The sequence below is a fragment of the Hyalella azteca genome, unplaced genomic scaffold (genome assembly GCF_000764305.2).
Source record: "Hyalella azteca isolate HAZT.00-mixed unplaced genomic scaffold, Hazt_2.0.2 contig11437, whole genome shotgun sequence".
Lineage (NCBI taxonomy): Eukaryota > Metazoa > Arthropoda > Malacostraca > Amphipoda > Hyalellidae > Hyalella > Hyalella azteca.
Genome location: NW_025941436.1, coordinates 1 through 18,178, shown reverse-complemented (window position 1 = coordinate 18,178; position 18,178 = coordinate 1). Strand labels below are relative to the sequence as shown.

General features: G+C 42.3%; 2 protein-coding genes and 1 long non-coding RNA gene across 4 annotated transcripts in view; all 3 read right to left on the bottom strand.

Annotated features, from left to right (window-relative positions):
* The window catches only part of LOC108673008 (ADP-ribosylation factor-like protein 6), a 7,032-nt gene extending 3,849 nt beyond the window's left edge, over positions 1-3,183 (bottom strand). The window contains exon 1 of the mRNA XM_018160772.2: positions 2,962-3,183. Coding sequence (XP_018016261.1) covers positions 2,962-3,139 — 178 coding nt within the window. The 5' untranslated portion in view covers positions 3,140-3,183. The remainder of the gene's footprint in view (positions 1-2,961) is intronic.
* Positions 3,184-6,588: 3,405 nt separating this feature from the next.
* Positions 6,589-11,553, bottom strand: LOC125178622. The gene is made up of 6 exons (XM_047882835.1): positions 11,546-11,553; positions 10,617-11,367; positions 10,086-10,223; positions 9,514-9,630; positions 8,196-8,289; positions 6,589-7,493 (listed from the first exon to the last, which is right to left on the bottom strand). The coding sequence occupies exons 1-6, from the start codon at positions 11,551-11,553 to the stop codon at positions 6,589-6,591; spliced, it is 2,013 nt and encodes a 670-aa protein (XP_047738791.1).
* An 897-nt stretch (positions 11,554-12,450) lies between these two features.
* LOC125178623 lies at positions 12,451-16,511 on the bottom strand. Of its 2 annotated transcripts, none has more exons than XR_007156969.1 (3): positions 16,361-16,511; positions 12,956-13,120; positions 12,451-12,514 (listed from the first exon to the last, which is right to left on the bottom strand). It is a non-coding gene; the product is annotated as an uncharacterized LOC125178623 (long non-coding RNA). The 2 variants fall into 2 exon arrangements; XR_007156970.1 differs by lacking the exon at positions 16,361-16,511 and adding an exon at positions 16,287-16,328.
* Between the last annotated feature and the right edge of the window lie 1,667 nt (positions 16,512-18,178).

Below are 18,178 nucleotides of genomic sequence, written 5' to 3'. Positions count from 1 at the left end.
AAAAAATCAAAAAAATCATGATTTTTTTATAAAAAAATCAAGTGATTTAATCACATGATTTAATCATTTTGATTTAATCATTGCCAACCCTGCTTAACAGTATGGAGGACAGAAATCATTAGGCACAAGGTTGTAGCATGAGACAAAGGGGGCAATTAGGGTTCATGCTTCAAAATATTTTTCTTTTCAAAATGCATAACAGAAATGAAGACACTTTCTAGTCTCCTAGACTTAACCTTTACTGGACAGAAATACACTTATTGATAGAAGAGTTAGTTTTGTTGTTTGATTGCTAGGTACATAATAGCAAAGAAGCTCCTCCACATGCACTAGAAAGTTGTTGCAAAATTTTGTTAACAAAACATTTTTTAAGGCTGGCAACATAAGCGCTATGGCAGTGTAGAATTTTGGATAGGTAATATATATCTATACAGGAAGCCTCCTACATTGCACCTCCCTCTGCTATGCCAAAAAGTACACTGAGCACATGAGAGGCTTATTTATTAGCCAGAATTACTGCCTGCATGTTGATCTCTATCAAATTATAAACTAAGCATCTTCACAAGTTGTTTCTCTCTAACTGAACAAGTTTTACAATTAATATGTTCTAAATAAGAAATAAATGTTAATTTTTTAGAAGAGGTCAACATTTTAATAATACCAGCAAAATGTTAAATACCATACAAAATGATGAGATACTCTCCAATATGTTATCATGTCAATCACATTTTGTTATTTAACAATCATAGTGAAGCCATTGCTATACATACTTTTGCTCTGCTTCTACATGAATGGTTGCCAAAGATTTGAACTCTCTTACATGTGCTGGCAAGATCTTGAGAAGAAGTGAATTTTACTGCTAATGCATTGCCAAAGATCTTCAGATGATCAGATCTTCACTCACTCTTTTCACCATGACTCCACAAGGGTGACTTTAGAATATTGCAAGAGAATTTAGGACATTTTTCTTATTTTTTATTGAAAAAATTGGGAAATCAAATAAAACAAATAAAAAACTTTTAAAAACCACGTTTTCTTAACAGACAAAAAAGAAACATCAACTTTTTCAGTGAGTTGTCCTAAATTTTATTCTTGACCTAAAATGAAGTCTAAAGTTTATTTTTTTCAAATCTTATGCTGAGAAATCACAAAAAACATCGGGTGGGCTTTAAGACACATCCATTACCCAAGTTCTATTCATAATAGGTACTTAATCTGTAGCTCCTCAAAATATATGATATTTAGATCTTCACAGTGCCTGCCCCATGTTTTTTTCTCAGCAAAAGATTTGAAAAAATAAACTTTAGACTTCATTTTAGGTCAGGAATAAAATTTAGGACAACTCACTGAAAAAGTTGATGTTTCTCTTTTGTCCATCAAGAAAATGTGGTTTTTAAAAGTTTTTTTTATTTGTTTTATTTCATTGTTTTTAGTTTTGTAACCACCAGAAAAACGTGTTTTCAAAAATGTTTTTTATATTTATTTATCAATTTTTTGGCTTAAAACAGTTTTGCAATGACACAAACCATTTTAAGAACTACCTAATGGTAACAGTTATTTGCAATTTAAATCATTTTCCAGGGTTGGCAACTCTGGTTGTTTTAACCAAAAAAAAAAACTGATTCCCAAGCATGAATTTTTCCAATCCATACAAAAGTCAGTTATTTAATTTAACAATTTTTAACTAGGTACAAACTTGTTACTTCTGATGATCAAATCTTGAATTGTTAGGCAGAATAAGCATGCATGCCAAATTTCAAGTTTCTAGGATCTTTAGAGCCTCAGAGGTGCTCTAAATTAAGGTTAGAATTTTAAGGTTAAGGTTAGGTTAGAATTCATGTAAATTCAGTAGATATGAAATCTTGTGGCTCTACTCTAGTATGGAATATATCTACTTGGCGAGCCGCGACTGAATTTTTTGAGCCGTGGTTTTATGGATTTGCCAGCCGTGATTCCATTTCTATAAGGTGAGAGGTGAGAAGGGCATAGTGTGCCACAGGAGAGATAGGCGGCCAAAGAAGTGGGTAGGGGGAAGGGAAGGCCAAGGTACCCCGACCCTTGGTCAAAAAAATGATGAAGGAGCCTCCGTCTGGTAGCGATCCGGGCGGGGGGGGCCTCTGCCATTTGGCCTGGTCCGCGAGCAAGCCGGGCATCCGGCTGACGCGCAGGCCAGGGTACCCCCACAACATAGACGCAGCAGAGATTGGGGGCACAAAGCTGTAATACCTAGCCAGAGCAACATTGCTAGCCTCGGCATAGCCCAGGTTGGATAAAGTCCTACTTTTTTCTGAAATATCGTGGCACTAACATCATGTAAATTCAGTAGATATGAAATCTTGTGGCTCTACTGTCCTGTATTTTTGTTTGATATAAAAAATCGTTTTTTGCACTTTGCAAACATGTCATTTTTTAAAAATTTTCAACTTCCGCAATCCACATTACTTTACTGTTTCCACCAAAATATCCTACAGATTAGCCTATTCATTGCCTAGCAGCCTATTCTATTGGGCAGGGCCAGGGTGGCATGGTGGTTAAAGTTCAGAGATTAGCGCAGAGAGGCGCGGGTTCGATCCCGGCTCTGTGCGCCAGTTTCTGGCCAGAATCGGCAAGGAGGCCGGGCGGTTAAGCAAAAGCAGAATTGAATTTGCTTGCTTAAATTTGAAAAAAGCAGAATTGAAGTTGCGAGTTTGAGACCGCAAAATGCTGTAAATGTTCTGCAATGTTAAGAATCGGCAACAGGCCTACGGCCTAATAAGCGCCGAAACTGCTATTATTATTAATTATTATTATTCTGCTCGACTGCTCGGAATGCTTCATGAATTATAATTTTTAAGAAGAATAAAAATAAGAATAATTGTAAAATGAATGAACTGAAAAAAATCAGACAAGAGTCAGGTTCAGTCAGCCTGTCAGATGACCTCTAAATTTTCATCTCAAACTTCTAAAATACTGGACACTTACTTTTGAACTTTTCCACGTTATAGCCAACTGTTGGGACGACGTCAGATGTTCTCTGGTCCTCTGGCTTAAAATGGTTGAGCACGGTTGATTTTCCGGCATTATCAAGACCAACAACTAAAATATTTGCTTCACGTTTTTTCAATCCCAAAGAAAATGCAAGTTTATCAAACAGCCCCATTTCTTCAGTAAAATCATTTGTTTACATCAATTTGTACACATGACAATGTCATCGTTCCGGCTACGGATTACTAAAATTCAGGTTTGAATCGCATTTTTTGTAAAATGTATTCATTTTGCTGACATCAAAATATAATGTTGAAAAACTCTTTAGTCTCTAAATCAATAATCATCAAGTAATCTTTTGCTTACAGCGTGATTATTCTTATTTCAGATTTCTTACCGAATTCTGAGTATTTAATGTCATCTCAATTCTCAAAATGCATTCTAATACCTCAAATAAGTTGGCTTTTTAATCTATGTAAACTTTTTCGTTGTTCTACATAAGTTTGTGAAACGGGCATATTATCATTTTCCTTTTGTATTGTATTTGTATGCAAGCTAAAGCGGCAACCAACCAAATCGGTACATCTCTAACTCTACGAGTGAACGCAGTACTAACATCTAATCATTGTTATCGATCTGTCACCACAGTCCAATCACCGATTCTGAACACCGTAAAATTTTAATATATAGCTGCGAGTCTTGAACATACAGCTCACTGCTCAGATCTCGATGTGCTGAACTTTGCCGAAACTGTCACAAAGAGCTGGAAACAAACCGCAATCAACTCACTACTCCAATTTTGGTGCTCTTGAAGTGAGTGAGTTGAAGTTCAACTTCAACTCACTCACTGCCCGCGGCGGGCAGTGAGTGAGTTGAAGTTGAACTTCAACAACTCAGCCACCCTACCGCTGGATCTACGTTTTATTGTTTTCAGACGAGATGCGGTTGACTATAGAAAAGAAATCATTGCCATCGAGGTGAGAAGTATCGGTCAATTAATATTCAGAGCTCACGAGGAGCGAAATATTTCCATTAGAATAGAAGTTTCGGCACTGAAGAAATATGCCCATGGCCTGTAGCCGATTCTTCTACTTTTCGTGACTTGATTTCACAAGGGATACGGCCTTTGGAACCCGATCTTTCCATAACTGACGATTGTTTGAGATAGCTGCTGAAATTAATGCCAGGGTCGGTAAGGTACTAGGATCGTACATTATTGCAACTTAAATTATTTTGTAGCTCATTTTGAATGGGAGTCAGTCATAAGAAGGATGCTCGGCATGCAAAGCCCTGGATCCCGACAACAAAACTGTAGGGTCCTGAGAGCTGCTAAGAGCTATGAGCCAAGGACGTTGCAGTACTTTGGAGACTCGTTTTGCACATGGCTGGAGCTGTAGAGCCATTACTGAGTTAAGAACCATCCACTGGACTGCACCCTGACTCTTACGAGGCAGAAACAGCGTTGACATCTCGAAAGATGGTCGAATAGCGACGCAACTTTAACCGCTAAAAAATAGTAGTTTTCAGGAATATTAGAATAAATAATATATTCTTATTATTACCATACGAGAATGGAGTTTCTTATTTACACTTGATAGTACAGAACCTGTAAGACACTCGCGTAACAAAAAACTCAATAAAAATAAGGCTGAACTAGCAGGTTAGCCTTCGATTTTTGATCTTCACGCTAGAAGTCTATAAAAAGGCTGGACACCTTAAGAAGTCCACCCTGTAGTTAGCTCGACCGCCGCGATGTAGCACTTGTTACAGCTACTCCGACCTAATGGTCGTACCATCTACCCGTCTGTATCTGTAATAACTATCGTGTATAACCACCCCGTAACATGATAAGTTTAATATAGAGAAGTGTCTAACTCATCCCTCACATACTTAGTCAACGAATCATCGTCCTCATGTTCAGGTTGAACATATATTATTAGCCAGGTGGCGCTCAACCCTGCCGCTTGACATTTACCTGACACGCGTGCGCTGCAGACATTGATGATGAGGAGACTACATCCACACGTTACGGTCAGAGAAATAAACACGGGGTATTACAATAACTAAGAAGAGAGCGATCACAAAAATTTCTAAGTTGGTATTAGATGGCGAAGTAAACCTTGCATCGCACTTGGAGTCAGCGGTAGGAAAAGGGCCGTCTGCTTGCACGGACACTTATTGACCGCCAGGAACTCGACCAGTGGCGCATGTCGGGTATGCCGACGCAGACGAAGCAGAAAGCTGACTCTTTGGCGAAAGGTGACCACGATGCGGGAGAAGTACATACACGTTAAGCAAGTGAGTAACCGTTACGGGAATCTGCCATGACTCGATGAAATAGTGTGTTTCAGGACGATACTCGTAGTCGGTTTGTTAACGAACAACCTACGACAAGAAAGCTTAGCTTAGAAACGAGTAACAGAAAGAAGAATGTCAAACTTGTCATGAAAACACCAAGAAATGCATTATGCTAAGAACAGAACCCCAACTGTCAGAACTGCGAGTCCCATATATGAGTATACAATAGCTCTTATTAACTTTTATCGTTTCATCGTTTAGGATCAGAGCTGAGAAATCTTCGAAGCAGGGCAAGGACTTTTGCAAAGAAAGTAAATTTATTTCAATCATAAAATAACTGGTTGAGCAAGTAATAAAATTACACCCTTTCACAATGAAGGATTTTCATCCTAGAAAAGATATTCACCATTTATTTAAACGGTCTGAATAAGTTATATGTTCGAGAGTAGAAACACTCGGCCTCGATGCAATGAAGTAGTGAACTTGAGAACGTGTCATTTGGTTAACGTCATGTGTCATTTTAAAAATGATACATCGAATGTTTAATATCGCAGGAAAGCTAGCTACTAAATATACAAACTCGCAGAGAATGAGATAAAGGCAGCGTTTAAAATAAATGGCAGTGATAAATCACAATCAAGCAGATAAAGTCAACAAACTCGCACTGTCATGAACGAATAAACGTCAACTACTCGTCATTTGATCTTGACTACGGCCACATGCACGGCTATTACACGTGACTACGGCCACATGCACGTCCACGGTCCAACACACGTAACTACGGCCGAAAATAAACCTAAAACATGATTTCCGTATAACCTCATCAAAATAATACAAATTAAACATAAAGAAGGCGTGCAAAATAAAGACATGCCTGCCACCATACTCGAAGAGTTAGCGTATGACATCTGACACGACTGACATACTTATTTCAGCTCTACTACAGACAGCTGACATCAGCTGACGAGTTGAGACCTACTGCAGACAGCTGACATCAGCTGACGAGTTGAGACCTAATGCAGACAGCTGACATCAGCTGATGAGTTGAGACCTACTGCAAACAGCTGACATCAGCTGACGAGTTGAGACCTACTGCAAACAGCTGACATCAGCTGACGAGTTGAGACCTACTGCAAACAGCTGACATCAGCTGACGAGTTGAGACCTACTGCAGACAGCTGACGAGTTGAGACCTACAGTCGTCTGCTGACATCAGCTGATGAGTTGAGACCTACTACAGACAGCTGACATCAGCTGACGAGTTGAGACCTACTAAAGACAGCTGACATCAGCTAGCATATTGAGACCTACTGCCGTCAGCTGACATCAGCTGACCACTTGGCGCATTGCAGTTCTAGTTCTCCTGGCAGTGGCGGCCTCTGATCTCTCATCTCTCGTCGTCTCAGCGGTGCTTCTAGGCGCTCTTTTGGCCACCACTTTCTTCTCACTTATATTTTCTACGTCAGAACCGTCTTTATTTTTTGCTCTAGTTCTACGTGGCTGGACACAGGAATTAGAGTCGGGAATCTTCTTGGTGGTCAACTTGTTCTTTTTCATTTCGTTTGTTTTAGTCGTGGGACAGTTTGCAGCACTGCCGGCATTGGCACGAAGGAGACGTAAGCTAGATTTTTTTACATTAGCATCGTTCAGAGGAAGTAATGACGCTTCTTCAGAAGAAACACCATCACTTTTATCACTACTTTTGTCACTAAAACACAAGTTATAAATTTTCTGCTTTGCAGACAAGAGATTAAATTTGCAATCTTCCATTTCTTTGTCTTTCTCGCATGATGCCACAGAGGGATTTGTTTCAAGTGATTCTGGTATGACAATAATTTTAGGTGGGATGAGTTTTCTCTTGCCTACAGACGCTTGAGATCCCTTACTAGCATCAAAGCTTTTCTCTGCACGACTCCCATAAGCTTTTATATCATTTTTCCTGTAACTTCGACCCCGGACTTTGGGTTCATCATCTGCATGTGACAAGTTATTCAGCTTATTTTTTAATTGTAGAGGCGCTGTTTCGTTACTCAGGTTGCTGAGGCTTACAGTGTCTTCATCAGAGTCGGAGGACATGTGCCTGCGTCTGGGGGACCGTGGGTAGTTCAGAGGCCCACGATGGAGAGGAGGAGGGTCCGAGGAGCGGGTGGGGGACTGGCGGGGCGTGATCACCCCCACCGTGGGGCACGGCACGGGGCTCCCCAGGGGAATCCGCAGAGATGGACTTCCCCCTGAACAATGACGATAATTAGCACGGGAAACTTGACAGTTGAATCTATGTTTATATTTTAAATGTAATGAATTTTCCAAAAAATAGGCATAATTTTTGAAAATTATAAATAGAATGTTTGAAATTGTACACAATCAATTTAGAATTGTGATCCGAAACTAAAATAGAAGGCATAAAAAAGCGACCAGACGAGATATTAAATAAACACAGCATGTTTTCGAAGTGATCACATGCAGAAGAAACATTAGTCTCTTTGCATTTATTATGACACGAGACATCGCCGAGCTTTCAAGATGAAACTCAACGGCCAAAATTGTATCATTTCAATCAGTTTTTAATTTGATGGATCACATTTAATGGAAACCGAGTTGTTAAGAGAAAAAAAACACCTCCATAAAGAAAATGTTTAAAATACACAAGCGCTAATGGAAGAAGGAGCAAAGATAAAGATGTTAGCGCTTCAAGTTCGGCGTCTGGTGAGACACAAACATCACAAATAACGGCAGAGACAACCGCAAACATTAGTGCTATATGGAGGGGGGGGGGGTATAGCATCACGGGCAGGTCGAGGGGGAGTATAGCGTCACGTAAGTTAGGTAGGGAGAGTACAGCGTCACGTAAGTTAGGTAGGGAGAGTACAGCGTCACGTAAGTTAGGTAGGGAGAGTACAGCACGACGTAGGTAAGCCAGTAGCAGCGGTCACCTCTGGTCCTGTTGGCCAGGTAGTTGCAGGCGTTGACGAGGTGACGCGCCTGCTGCAGTAGGGGCAACAGGTGGCAGTGGTGCCGCTGCACGCTCTGTAGGCATGGCATTCTAGTATTACAATTGACACCGATTAAACTTATTCTTAAATAAAACTAATTAACCTTATTCATAAGTAAAACTAATTAACCTTATTCATAAGTAAAACTAGTTAACCTTATTCATAAATAAAACTAATTAACCTTATTCATAAATAAAATCAATTCTGAATCGCATGAGATTGTAGATGAACTTGTCTCCAATCATGGATTGGGTTAATATAAAAGCGTATATAACAATTGACACACATCCAAGATACATCCACCAATATTGTCATTTTTCGGGCCTAGTATTAATTAATGAACCTGTTTAATGTAGATGTTTTTGACATCTTCCCTTAATGTCTATTTATCTTTTCTTTTGTCTACGAAAATCTAGAACATTTACAAAAAAAACTGTGATAGCCCCATTGTACACAGTCCATTATTACGAGATAAAGTTCCCAACTCAGTAATGCGAAACATGAATATTTTTGGAGCTGCATTTATGGCATGCCTATAAAGTAAGTAAAATTTACGTTAGTCAGGCTTTTGGATTACGCAGACAGGGGAAATGTTGGTTGCTGGAGGGGTTCACTATGGTTGGTGGAGGGGTTCACTATGGTTGGTGGAGGGGTTCACTATGGTTGGTGGAGGGGTTCACTGTGGTTGGTGGAAGGGTTCACTCACTGTGGTTGGTGGAGGGGTTCACTATGGTTGGTGGAGGGGTTCACTATGGTTGGTGGAGGGGTTCACTATGGTTGGTGGAGGGGTTCACTATGGTGGGTGGAGGGGTTTACTATGGTTGGTGGAGGGGTTCACTATGGTTGGTGGAGGGGTTCACTATGGTTGGTGGAGGGGTTCACTATGGTTGGTGGAGGGGTTCACTATGGTTGGTGGAGGGGTTCACTATGGTTGGTGGAGGGGTTCACTATGGTTGGTGGAGGGGTTCACTATGGTTGGTGGAGGGGTTCACTATGGTTGGTGGAGGGGTTCACTATGGTTGGTGGAGGGGTTCACTATGGTTGGTGGAGGGGTTCACTATGGTTGGTGGAGGGGTTCACTATGGTTGGTGGAGGGGNCGGGCAGAGCTGTTGCAGAGCAGCTAACCTCTACAGGCAGAGCTGTTGCAGAGCAGCTAACCTCTACAGGCAGAGCTGTTGCAGAGCAGCTAACCTCTACAGGCAGAGCTGTTGCAGAGCAGCTAACCTCTACGGGCAGAGCTGTTGCAGAGCAGCTAACCTCTACAGGCAGAGCTGTTGCAGATTCGATGGCAGAGTTGCAGAGCTGCGATGCTTCTGTCCAGCGATCACGGGCGACCAGTAGCTGCACGGCAGACTGTTGCACGCTGCACCAACCCTGCACCAACATCAACATTAACAAGTGTCTTCAATAAATATTCTTTATAAATAAAACAATATGAAATTAAATGTCAAAATGAAAACTGCCTGTTCGAGAACTAAAGGAACAGTGAAACAATTTCGAGAAACACGTGTAGATGAGCCCTGAAATTGCCTAGCAATTACATATAACCTCAAAATCAAACATAAAATTAATTTTTATGCAATTGCACCTATTATTTAAAAAATAATGGCTTTACTACGTAAAATCGTTGTCTTCTCTCAATTATATTCAACGAGTCTATTAAAACTGTAATAATGAATGCTACGTGGGAACATTTGTTGAACTGATGATAAAACTGAATATATTTCTGATCACTGTAAGTGTATGGCTCGTGCCGTGACCGCACCACAAGTAAGGCGTTGGTGATGTATATGATCACTGTAAGTGTATAGCTCGTGCCGTGACCGCACCACAAGTAAGGTGTTGGTGGCGTACACGCCACATCGCTGGGCGTCGGCAGGAGTGTAGCCAGCAGACCCCAACACGTCGTAAATGTGCCGGCACTGCTGCTGCGCTGTCTGCTGCATCACGTCATGAGCACGGCAGACCTTCGGGAACACGGCAAACATTACTAATGTTTCCTAACAACTGGCTGGATATAAAATGTGAATTGAATATTATCTACACAAAAAAAATTGTGCGCCGTGTGATCAATTAAAGAGCATTTAATCATATTTATTAATGTTTTGAACATGTATCTCTACCTTCATCTCTTCCATTTAATAGTCATATAGCTTTCTTGGTATGAATTAATATCCAGTAAATAATGGCAATACTGATCCGCATCAGCCACAGGCGAAACAATTTCTTGGAGGGACTCTGAATCTCCTTAGTTACAAGGTGAATAAAATAAACTCTGCAAATCCAACGAAGAAACCAAACAAAGTTCAAAAGTTAATAATATTGAAATAAAGAGCACGAGAAGCTCAGTGCCAACTCACAGTGTCAATGGTGTCCTGAGCCGCCTGCCACCGAGAGCCTAGTCTGTGTAGGCTGGCTAGCATAGCCCCCACGCTGAGGTAGACCTCGCACAGCCCGGGGAAGTAGGCCTGCAGCAAACTATTGCTCGACACGTCTTCTTCTTCTCTATTGGCTTCATGTTCACTGTTGTTGTTCGCAGGACTTGACCAGAGCGGCAACTTTAGGGCAGTTTCTCTGTGTTCAAGAGACGGTGATCCTGGGCAGGTAGACTTCTCAGTATCAAGTTTGTAGCGGCCCAACTTAGTGCTTGCTTGACTAAGAAACTTGAGGCGTGACTTGATAGCAAGCCAATGCGAGCCAATTTTGTTTTGAGCGTCAGAAATAACAAAGTCGTCATTGCTGCTGTCAACACACGGAGATGCGACATCGTCTCTAGGCCCAGCCTGTCTCATGGCTTCTATGCGCATATTGGACACAGAGTCTGAGAGGGCATCTACAAATGAGTTCTCTTTTTCGCCCCTAGAGCCATGCTTGCGGCTGATTTTCTTCATGGTGAAGCCGCAGGCTAGAGGCACAGCGTCCTGGCAAGGCTTGTTGGTGGTCTTAGGAGTCAAGACCCCGGCGGCTTCAGGGCTGAAGTCGAGGGCCTGCACTGCGCTGGGCTGCCGCGACGACAACAGCTGCAGGAGCGTGTCCAACTTCACGCGGCAGTCGTCGTGCTGCTCGCACAGCAGGTCAACCTCCGCCAGTAGGGAGATGGCAATTGCGGCCCTGTTGACCACACATCAACTAATAAAAACTACTTTGGATAGCAAATTAGTACGACATTAGTGGTAGGTATTTCACTCATAAGCCTAGAAATATCTGAACAGTTTCTCTGCCACTAAAATGACGAACAGGTCTACGCGCGTTTATACCGTTGCGACCTGAGAGCAATATAAACTCTTACCTGTTCATAGTGAACTTTAATTCTCAGGACATCATGTTAAACTAGGAGCAAGTTACCCGGATGTTGTTGGAAGCTCACCAAACATTCATGGGCAGGCGAAGGGACGGATAATCCAATCCAAGTGAATTATTGAGCAACGCATGAGGGCGACAGCACGTCGCTAATTTATTACCACTGAGACTACCTGCCTTATGTACTGGTGAGACAGTTCCCTCGAAATATCAATTACATGAAAAAGTCCAAGATAATTAGAGCAAGTAAGAATAAACGAGTAAAAATGATTCAAACATGCAAGAGTGACAGCCACTAAAATTGTATAAGTGTTGCGAAGAAGAGTGGAATTATACGTGCAATCTGATGTTCATGTACATAATACATTTACATAAACATACATTTACATACATTTACATAAACATACATTTACATACATTTAGATAAACATACATTTACATACATTAAACATACATTTACATAAACAGTTTAACTGTAGTGAATGGCCGTGACTCAGCCAGATAAACTTAAAAATGTTGAGACAATACAGTTACATGCCACGAAGGCCTCATGTGCTAACAAGCAATAAACACCAAGAGAATTACTACAATTGATCTCTCATCGTGTACTACTTCATTATTTCAGCAACTGATTTACACTCTGCGTATTCTAAACTAATTCAGGAATTAAACTACTCTAAATTAACTCAGGAAAATAAAGCCAAACACAATCACTCGAACAATATGAGTGGCTAAAAAGAAACCAAATGAAACTGAAATAAGCAAATAAAGTATGATCTTAGAGCCAAGCACAACCACACAAACAATTTTAGAAATATGAGTGACCAGAAACAAAATGAAACTGAAATAAGCAAATAAAGTAGTATGATGTTAAGACATGAAATGTCTCACCTGGAGCATCAACCAAGGTGTGGGTGAGAGCGATGGCTGAGCGTGCAGCGATCTGAGCCACGGCGACCTGCACGTAAAGCATTGCTGGTTACAGGTTCGGTGTGGACCTGCTAGAGGACCAGTTTCATTGCTCTTGTTCAGGCATATAAACAAAAGTAAAAGTAATCACCTTGAATTGTTTCAGATATTTTGGATAAAATTTATGATAAATTTGTATCATTCCGAATTAAGTGTTTAATTTGAAGAATGAAATAATAATAATTTTCGTTTTTATAAGTTCGTAGTAATGTAAAATGAATAATTCAATATTCAGGGATTGACTTTATATGATATTCTACATTAGAGTCTTCAGAAGAGAGACGCATGTCTGCGGAGTAAGCGGCAAAAGGAAATTGTGTCAGGCACGCATTGGAGATTAGCGGAACTGGCTAGTTCAGTTTAGGACACGAATCTTGTTCATAATAATAATAGCATATGTTTTGTACGTCAAGAGTGATGTGCAACTGACCGGGTTGAGGGGAGGAGAGGCGGCCTGAAGGTGGTGAGGCAGAAGGCTGTAGAGGGAGGCCGTGTAGTGGGCGAGGCACTGCACGATGGTAGCGTTGGGCGTCTTCTTGGTGGCCACGACGTCGTGACGTAGCGCGCACTGCAGCAGTGGCCACCCCTCACTCAGCTGAGGGCACAACATTCATGAGTAACTGGCAGTAGTTCACTCAGCTGAGGGCACAACATTCATGACTGGCAGTAGTTGGGGGGTGGTGCAGCAGCAACATATCGGGTGGTGCAGCAGCAACATATCACTCAACATACAATTGATAAGCTGAGGGCACAACATTCATGACTGGCAGTAGTTGGGGGGTGGTGCAGCAGCAACATATCGGGTGGTGCAGCAGCAACATATCACTCACCATACAATTGACAGTCACTTCACCCACTCGCCCGCTCCACACTCACCGTACAACTAACTGATGGACACCTAACGTTTCTATTCACTTGACGTTCTGCACATCTTCTACCCAGAACTTAAAAGTACGATTACCTTCAAACTAACCCGCTCTACGTGATGGTTACTTCACCCACCCAAGTCTGGACCAGCCGCTCACCTGTCCCTGACAGAGGCACCCACCTGTCCCTGACAGAAGCAGCACCCACCTGTCCCTGACAGAGGCATGAGACGAGGCTGCGCGGTGAGCAGCGACAGGCGCGCCAGCCATGCGCACGTCAGGTGATGTAGCCACGGTATGCGCCAGCGCCAGTAGACATCTGGAGCAAGACATACACTTCAGACATGACAGTAGACATCTGTGGCAAGACATCCACTTCAGACATGACAGTACACATCTGTGGCAAGACATCCACTTCAGACATGATACAAGATAATTGTGTTGTTCTCAGCTGAAATTGTTAATTATAATGAAAAACAATTTTATTGTTCTAATCTGATATTGTTAATTATATTAAAAGATAATTTTGTTGTTCTGAGATGATTGCTAAATAACCACAAGGTTCTATTGGAACAAAGTAACATTTGTGGTATATTGAAATGTAATACCAGGTTATTAGGAAATATATTTAGTTGCCATTCTAACTTCAAATCGGTTTAGACAGATATTTAGACAATCAGAACCAAGTGACACACAAACAAATGTTGGGGGAAGACAAAAAAAAACTTCCAAAAGATGGGATAGAGAAGTTGGACAAGTGATAATGGTGGAATATAATGGAAATGAACGAATAGCATAACCCTCGAAATATCAATTACATGAAAAAGTCCAAGATAATTAGAGCAAGTAAGAATAAACGAGTAAAAATGATTCAAACATGCAAGAGTGACAGCCACTAAAATTGTATAAGTGTTGCGAAGAAGAGTGGAATTATACGTGCAATCTGACGTTCATTTACATAAACAGTTTAACTGTAGTGACTGGCTGTGACTCAGCCAGATAAACTTACAAATGTTGAGCCAATACAGTTACATGCCACGAAGGCCTCATGTGCTAACAAGCAATAAACACCAAGAGAATTACTACAATTGATCTCTCATCGTGTACTACTTCATTATTTCAGCAACTGATTTACACTCTGCGTATTCTAAACCAATTCAGGAATTAAACTACTCTAAATTAATTCAGGAAAATAAAGCCAAACACAATCACTCGAACAATATGAGTGGCTAAAAAGAAACCAAATGAAACTGAAATAAGCAAATAAAGTATGATCTTAGAGCCAAGCACAACCACACAAACAATTTTAGAAATATGAGTGACCAGAAACAAAATGAAACTGAAATAAGCAAATAAAGTAGTATGATATTAAGACATGAAATGTCTCACCTGGAGCATCAACCAAGGTGTGGGTGAGAGCGATGGCTGAGCGTGCAGCGATCTGAGCCACGGCGACCTGCACGTAAAGCATTGCTGGTTACAGGTTCGGTGTGGACCTGCTAGAGGACCAGTTTCATTGCTCTTGTTCAGGCATATAAACAAAAGTAAAAGTAATCACCTTGAGCTGTTTCAGATATTTTGGATAAAATTTATGATAAATTTGTATCATTCCGAATTAAGTGTTTAATTTGAAGAATGAAANAGGGACGGAGGGAGCTGAGGGACAGAGGGAGCTGAGGGGCAGAGGGAGCTGAGGGATGGAGGGAACTGAGGGATGGAGGGAGCTGAGGGATGGAGGGAACTGAGGGATGGAGGGAACTGAGGGATGGAGGGAGCTGAGGGATGGAGGGAGCTGAGGGATGGAGGGAGCTGAGGGATGGAGGGAGCTGAGGGATGGAGGGAGCTAAGGGACGGAGGGAGCTGAGGGATGGAGGGAGCTGAGGGACAGAGGGAGCTGAGGGACAGAGGGAGCTGAGGGATGAATGGAGCTGAGGGACAGAGGGAGCTGAGGGCAGAGGGAGCTGAGGGACAGAGGGAGCTGAGGGATAGAGGGAGCTGAGGGACAGAGAGAGCTGAGGGATGGAGGGAGCTGAGGGATAGAGGGAGGTGAGGGATGGAGGAGGTGAGGGATGGAGGAGGTGAGGGATAGAGGGAGCTGAGGGAGCTGAGGGATGGAAGAGGTGAGGGATGGAGGGAGCTGAGGAATGGAGGGAGCTGATTTTGATCTTAATGCTGAACCCATGATCTTCGGTAACGTATTTGAAAAGAAATTTTCTTTCAATTTAATTAGTAGACCGATAACCAAGTGAATTTAATGAATAACATAGAGTGACTATTATGGCAGTTCACCTTTAAGTTTATATTGGCGCAGCAGAGGCTGTGCAGCAGAGAAGTGCAGCAGCAGACGCCAGCTGTGCAGGGCGGCGAGGGTGCGGCCGTGCAGCGCGCTGTAGTGACCAACCGCAGCGATGCTGCGACACAGCGTCTCCTGCCACACTGGTGCCTTATGGCCGGTCTGTGGGACAAGCGACTTATAATTGATCTGTATTGTAATACGGGTTATGATGGTGCGACACAGCGTCTCCTGCCATACTGGTGCCTTATGGCCGGTCTGTGGGACAAGCGACATATAATTGATCTGTATTGTAATACGGGTGCTATTAATGATATAAAACATGATGGTGCGACACAGCGTCTCCTGCCATACTGGTGCCTTATGGCCGGTCTGTGGGACAAGCGACATATAATTGATCTGTAGTGTAATACGGGTGCTATTAATGATATAAAACATGATGGTGCGACACAGCGTCTCCTGCCACACCGGTGCCGTATGGCCGGTCTGTGGGACAAGCGACTTATAATTGATCTGTAGTGTAATACGGGTTATTAATGATATAAAACATGATGCTGCGACACAGCGTCTCCTGCCACACTGGTGCCTTATGGCCGGTTCACCTGTCCCTGACAGAAGTGGTAGTAGGCGAGGGTGACGGAGGCAGCACCCACCTTTCCCTGACAGAGGCACCCACCTGTCCCTGACAGAAGTGGTAGTAGGCGAGGGTGACGGAGGCCAGGACGGTGGTGTTGGCGTCGTGGCCGCTAGCGGCGCTGAGCTCCTCGCTGATCTGCTCTGCGACGTCGGCGTGAGTCAGCTCAGGGCAGCTCCATATGAGCTCGCAGCATGCTGAGGGATGGAGGGAGTGAGGGATGGAGGGGTGGAGGGAGCTGAGGGACAGAGGGAGCTGAGGGACGGAGGGAGCTGAGGGATGGAGGGAACTGAGGGATGGAGGGAGCTGAGGGATGGAGGGAACTGAGGGATGGAGGGAGCTGAGGGATGGAGGGAGCTGAGGGATGGAGGGAGCTGAGGGATGGAGGGAGCTGAGGGATGGAGGGAGCTGAGGGATGGAGGGAGCTGAGGGATGGAGGGAGCTGAGGGATGGAGGGAGCTGAGGGATGGAGGGAGCTGAGGGATGGAGGGAGCTGAGGGATGGAGGGAGCTGAGGGATGGAGGGAGCTGAGGGATGGAGGGAGCTGAGGGATGGAGGGAGCTGAGNTTAATGATATAAAACATGATGCTGCGACACAGCGTCTCCTGCCACACTGGTGCCTTATGGCCGGTCTGTGGGACAAGCGACATATAATTGATCTGTATTGTAATACGGGTTATTAATGATATAAAACATGATGCTGCGACACAGCGTCTCCTGCCACACTGGTGCCTTATGGCCGGTCTGTGGGACAAGCGACTTATAATTGATCTGTATTGTAATACGGGTTATTAATGATATAAAACATACATTTAATGTTGCTGCATTGCGGTGCGGATATATTAAATGATATAAAACATCACACATTTAATGTTTTTGCATTGCGGTGCATGTATATTAAATATTACGAAATCATACATCTAATGATTCTGCATTGTGGTGCAAGTATATTAAATGATACAAAATCATACATCTTAATGATTCTGCATTGTAATACATGTACAATCATTGATATAAAGCATCATGCATTTAATGTTCCTGGATTGTGGTGCAAGTATATTAAATGATACAAAATCATACATCTTAATGATTCTGCATTGTAATACATGTACAATGAATAATATAAAAATCATATGTTTAACGTTTCTGCATTGTGTTGCAGCTATATTAAATGAAACACAACATTATCCATGTAATCATTCTAATAATTCCTCATTGTAATACAACATATTTACTGTAGCCCTGACCCTGACGAGGCCGCTTTACTTTTGACCCTGACGCGGCCGCTTTACTTTTGACCCTGACGCGGCCGCTTTACTTTTGACCCTGACGCGGCAGCTCATTAGTGTTGTTCAAAAACACCAAGATCCTTAACAATTAGATACAAAATACGCGAGATCTAGTGAGGATAATATGAGATATAGAGCCCATCACCGACAGTTCAGTATTTGTACATAAGTCACTCACAACACAAACAAATGCCAAAACTCACGCAAGTCCAGAATTATGACAAGAAAGATAACAATACATTTTATTACTCAAGTTCAGCTTAGCCATCTTTTATTCCATTACCCAGACATCAGAATACCAATTACGAAGCAACTGTCATAATAATTAGCATTGCACCTACAAAAGGAATATTTTCGGCTGAATTCACTAGAAGTTTAAACGCAAAGAAAAATTCACAAAAATTCACCAGATCTTTATATAAAATGTTTCTGAGTCAAGCTCCATCGTTGCTTTTATAAGTTTTCTATTAGATAGGGTGAATTTTCAAGGAATTTTCATCGCATTCAAATTTCTAGTGAATTTGCGGTTCAAGCAGTTGAATGACTTTGACTGTGATGTATATAACATAAT

Excerpts from the sequence above, each read along its gene's own strand:
- LOC125178622 (XM_047882835.1), bottom strand. Across the intron at positions 9,631-10,085 it reads CCACCAACACCTTACTTGTG|GGTTGGTGCAGCGTGCAACA; the intron begins GTGCGGTCACGG and ends ATGTTGGTGCAG. Across the intron at positions 7,494-8,195 it reads CCTGGCCAACAGGACCAGAG|GGGGAAGTCCATCTCTGCGG; the intron begins GTGACCGCTGCT and ends GTCATTGTTCAG.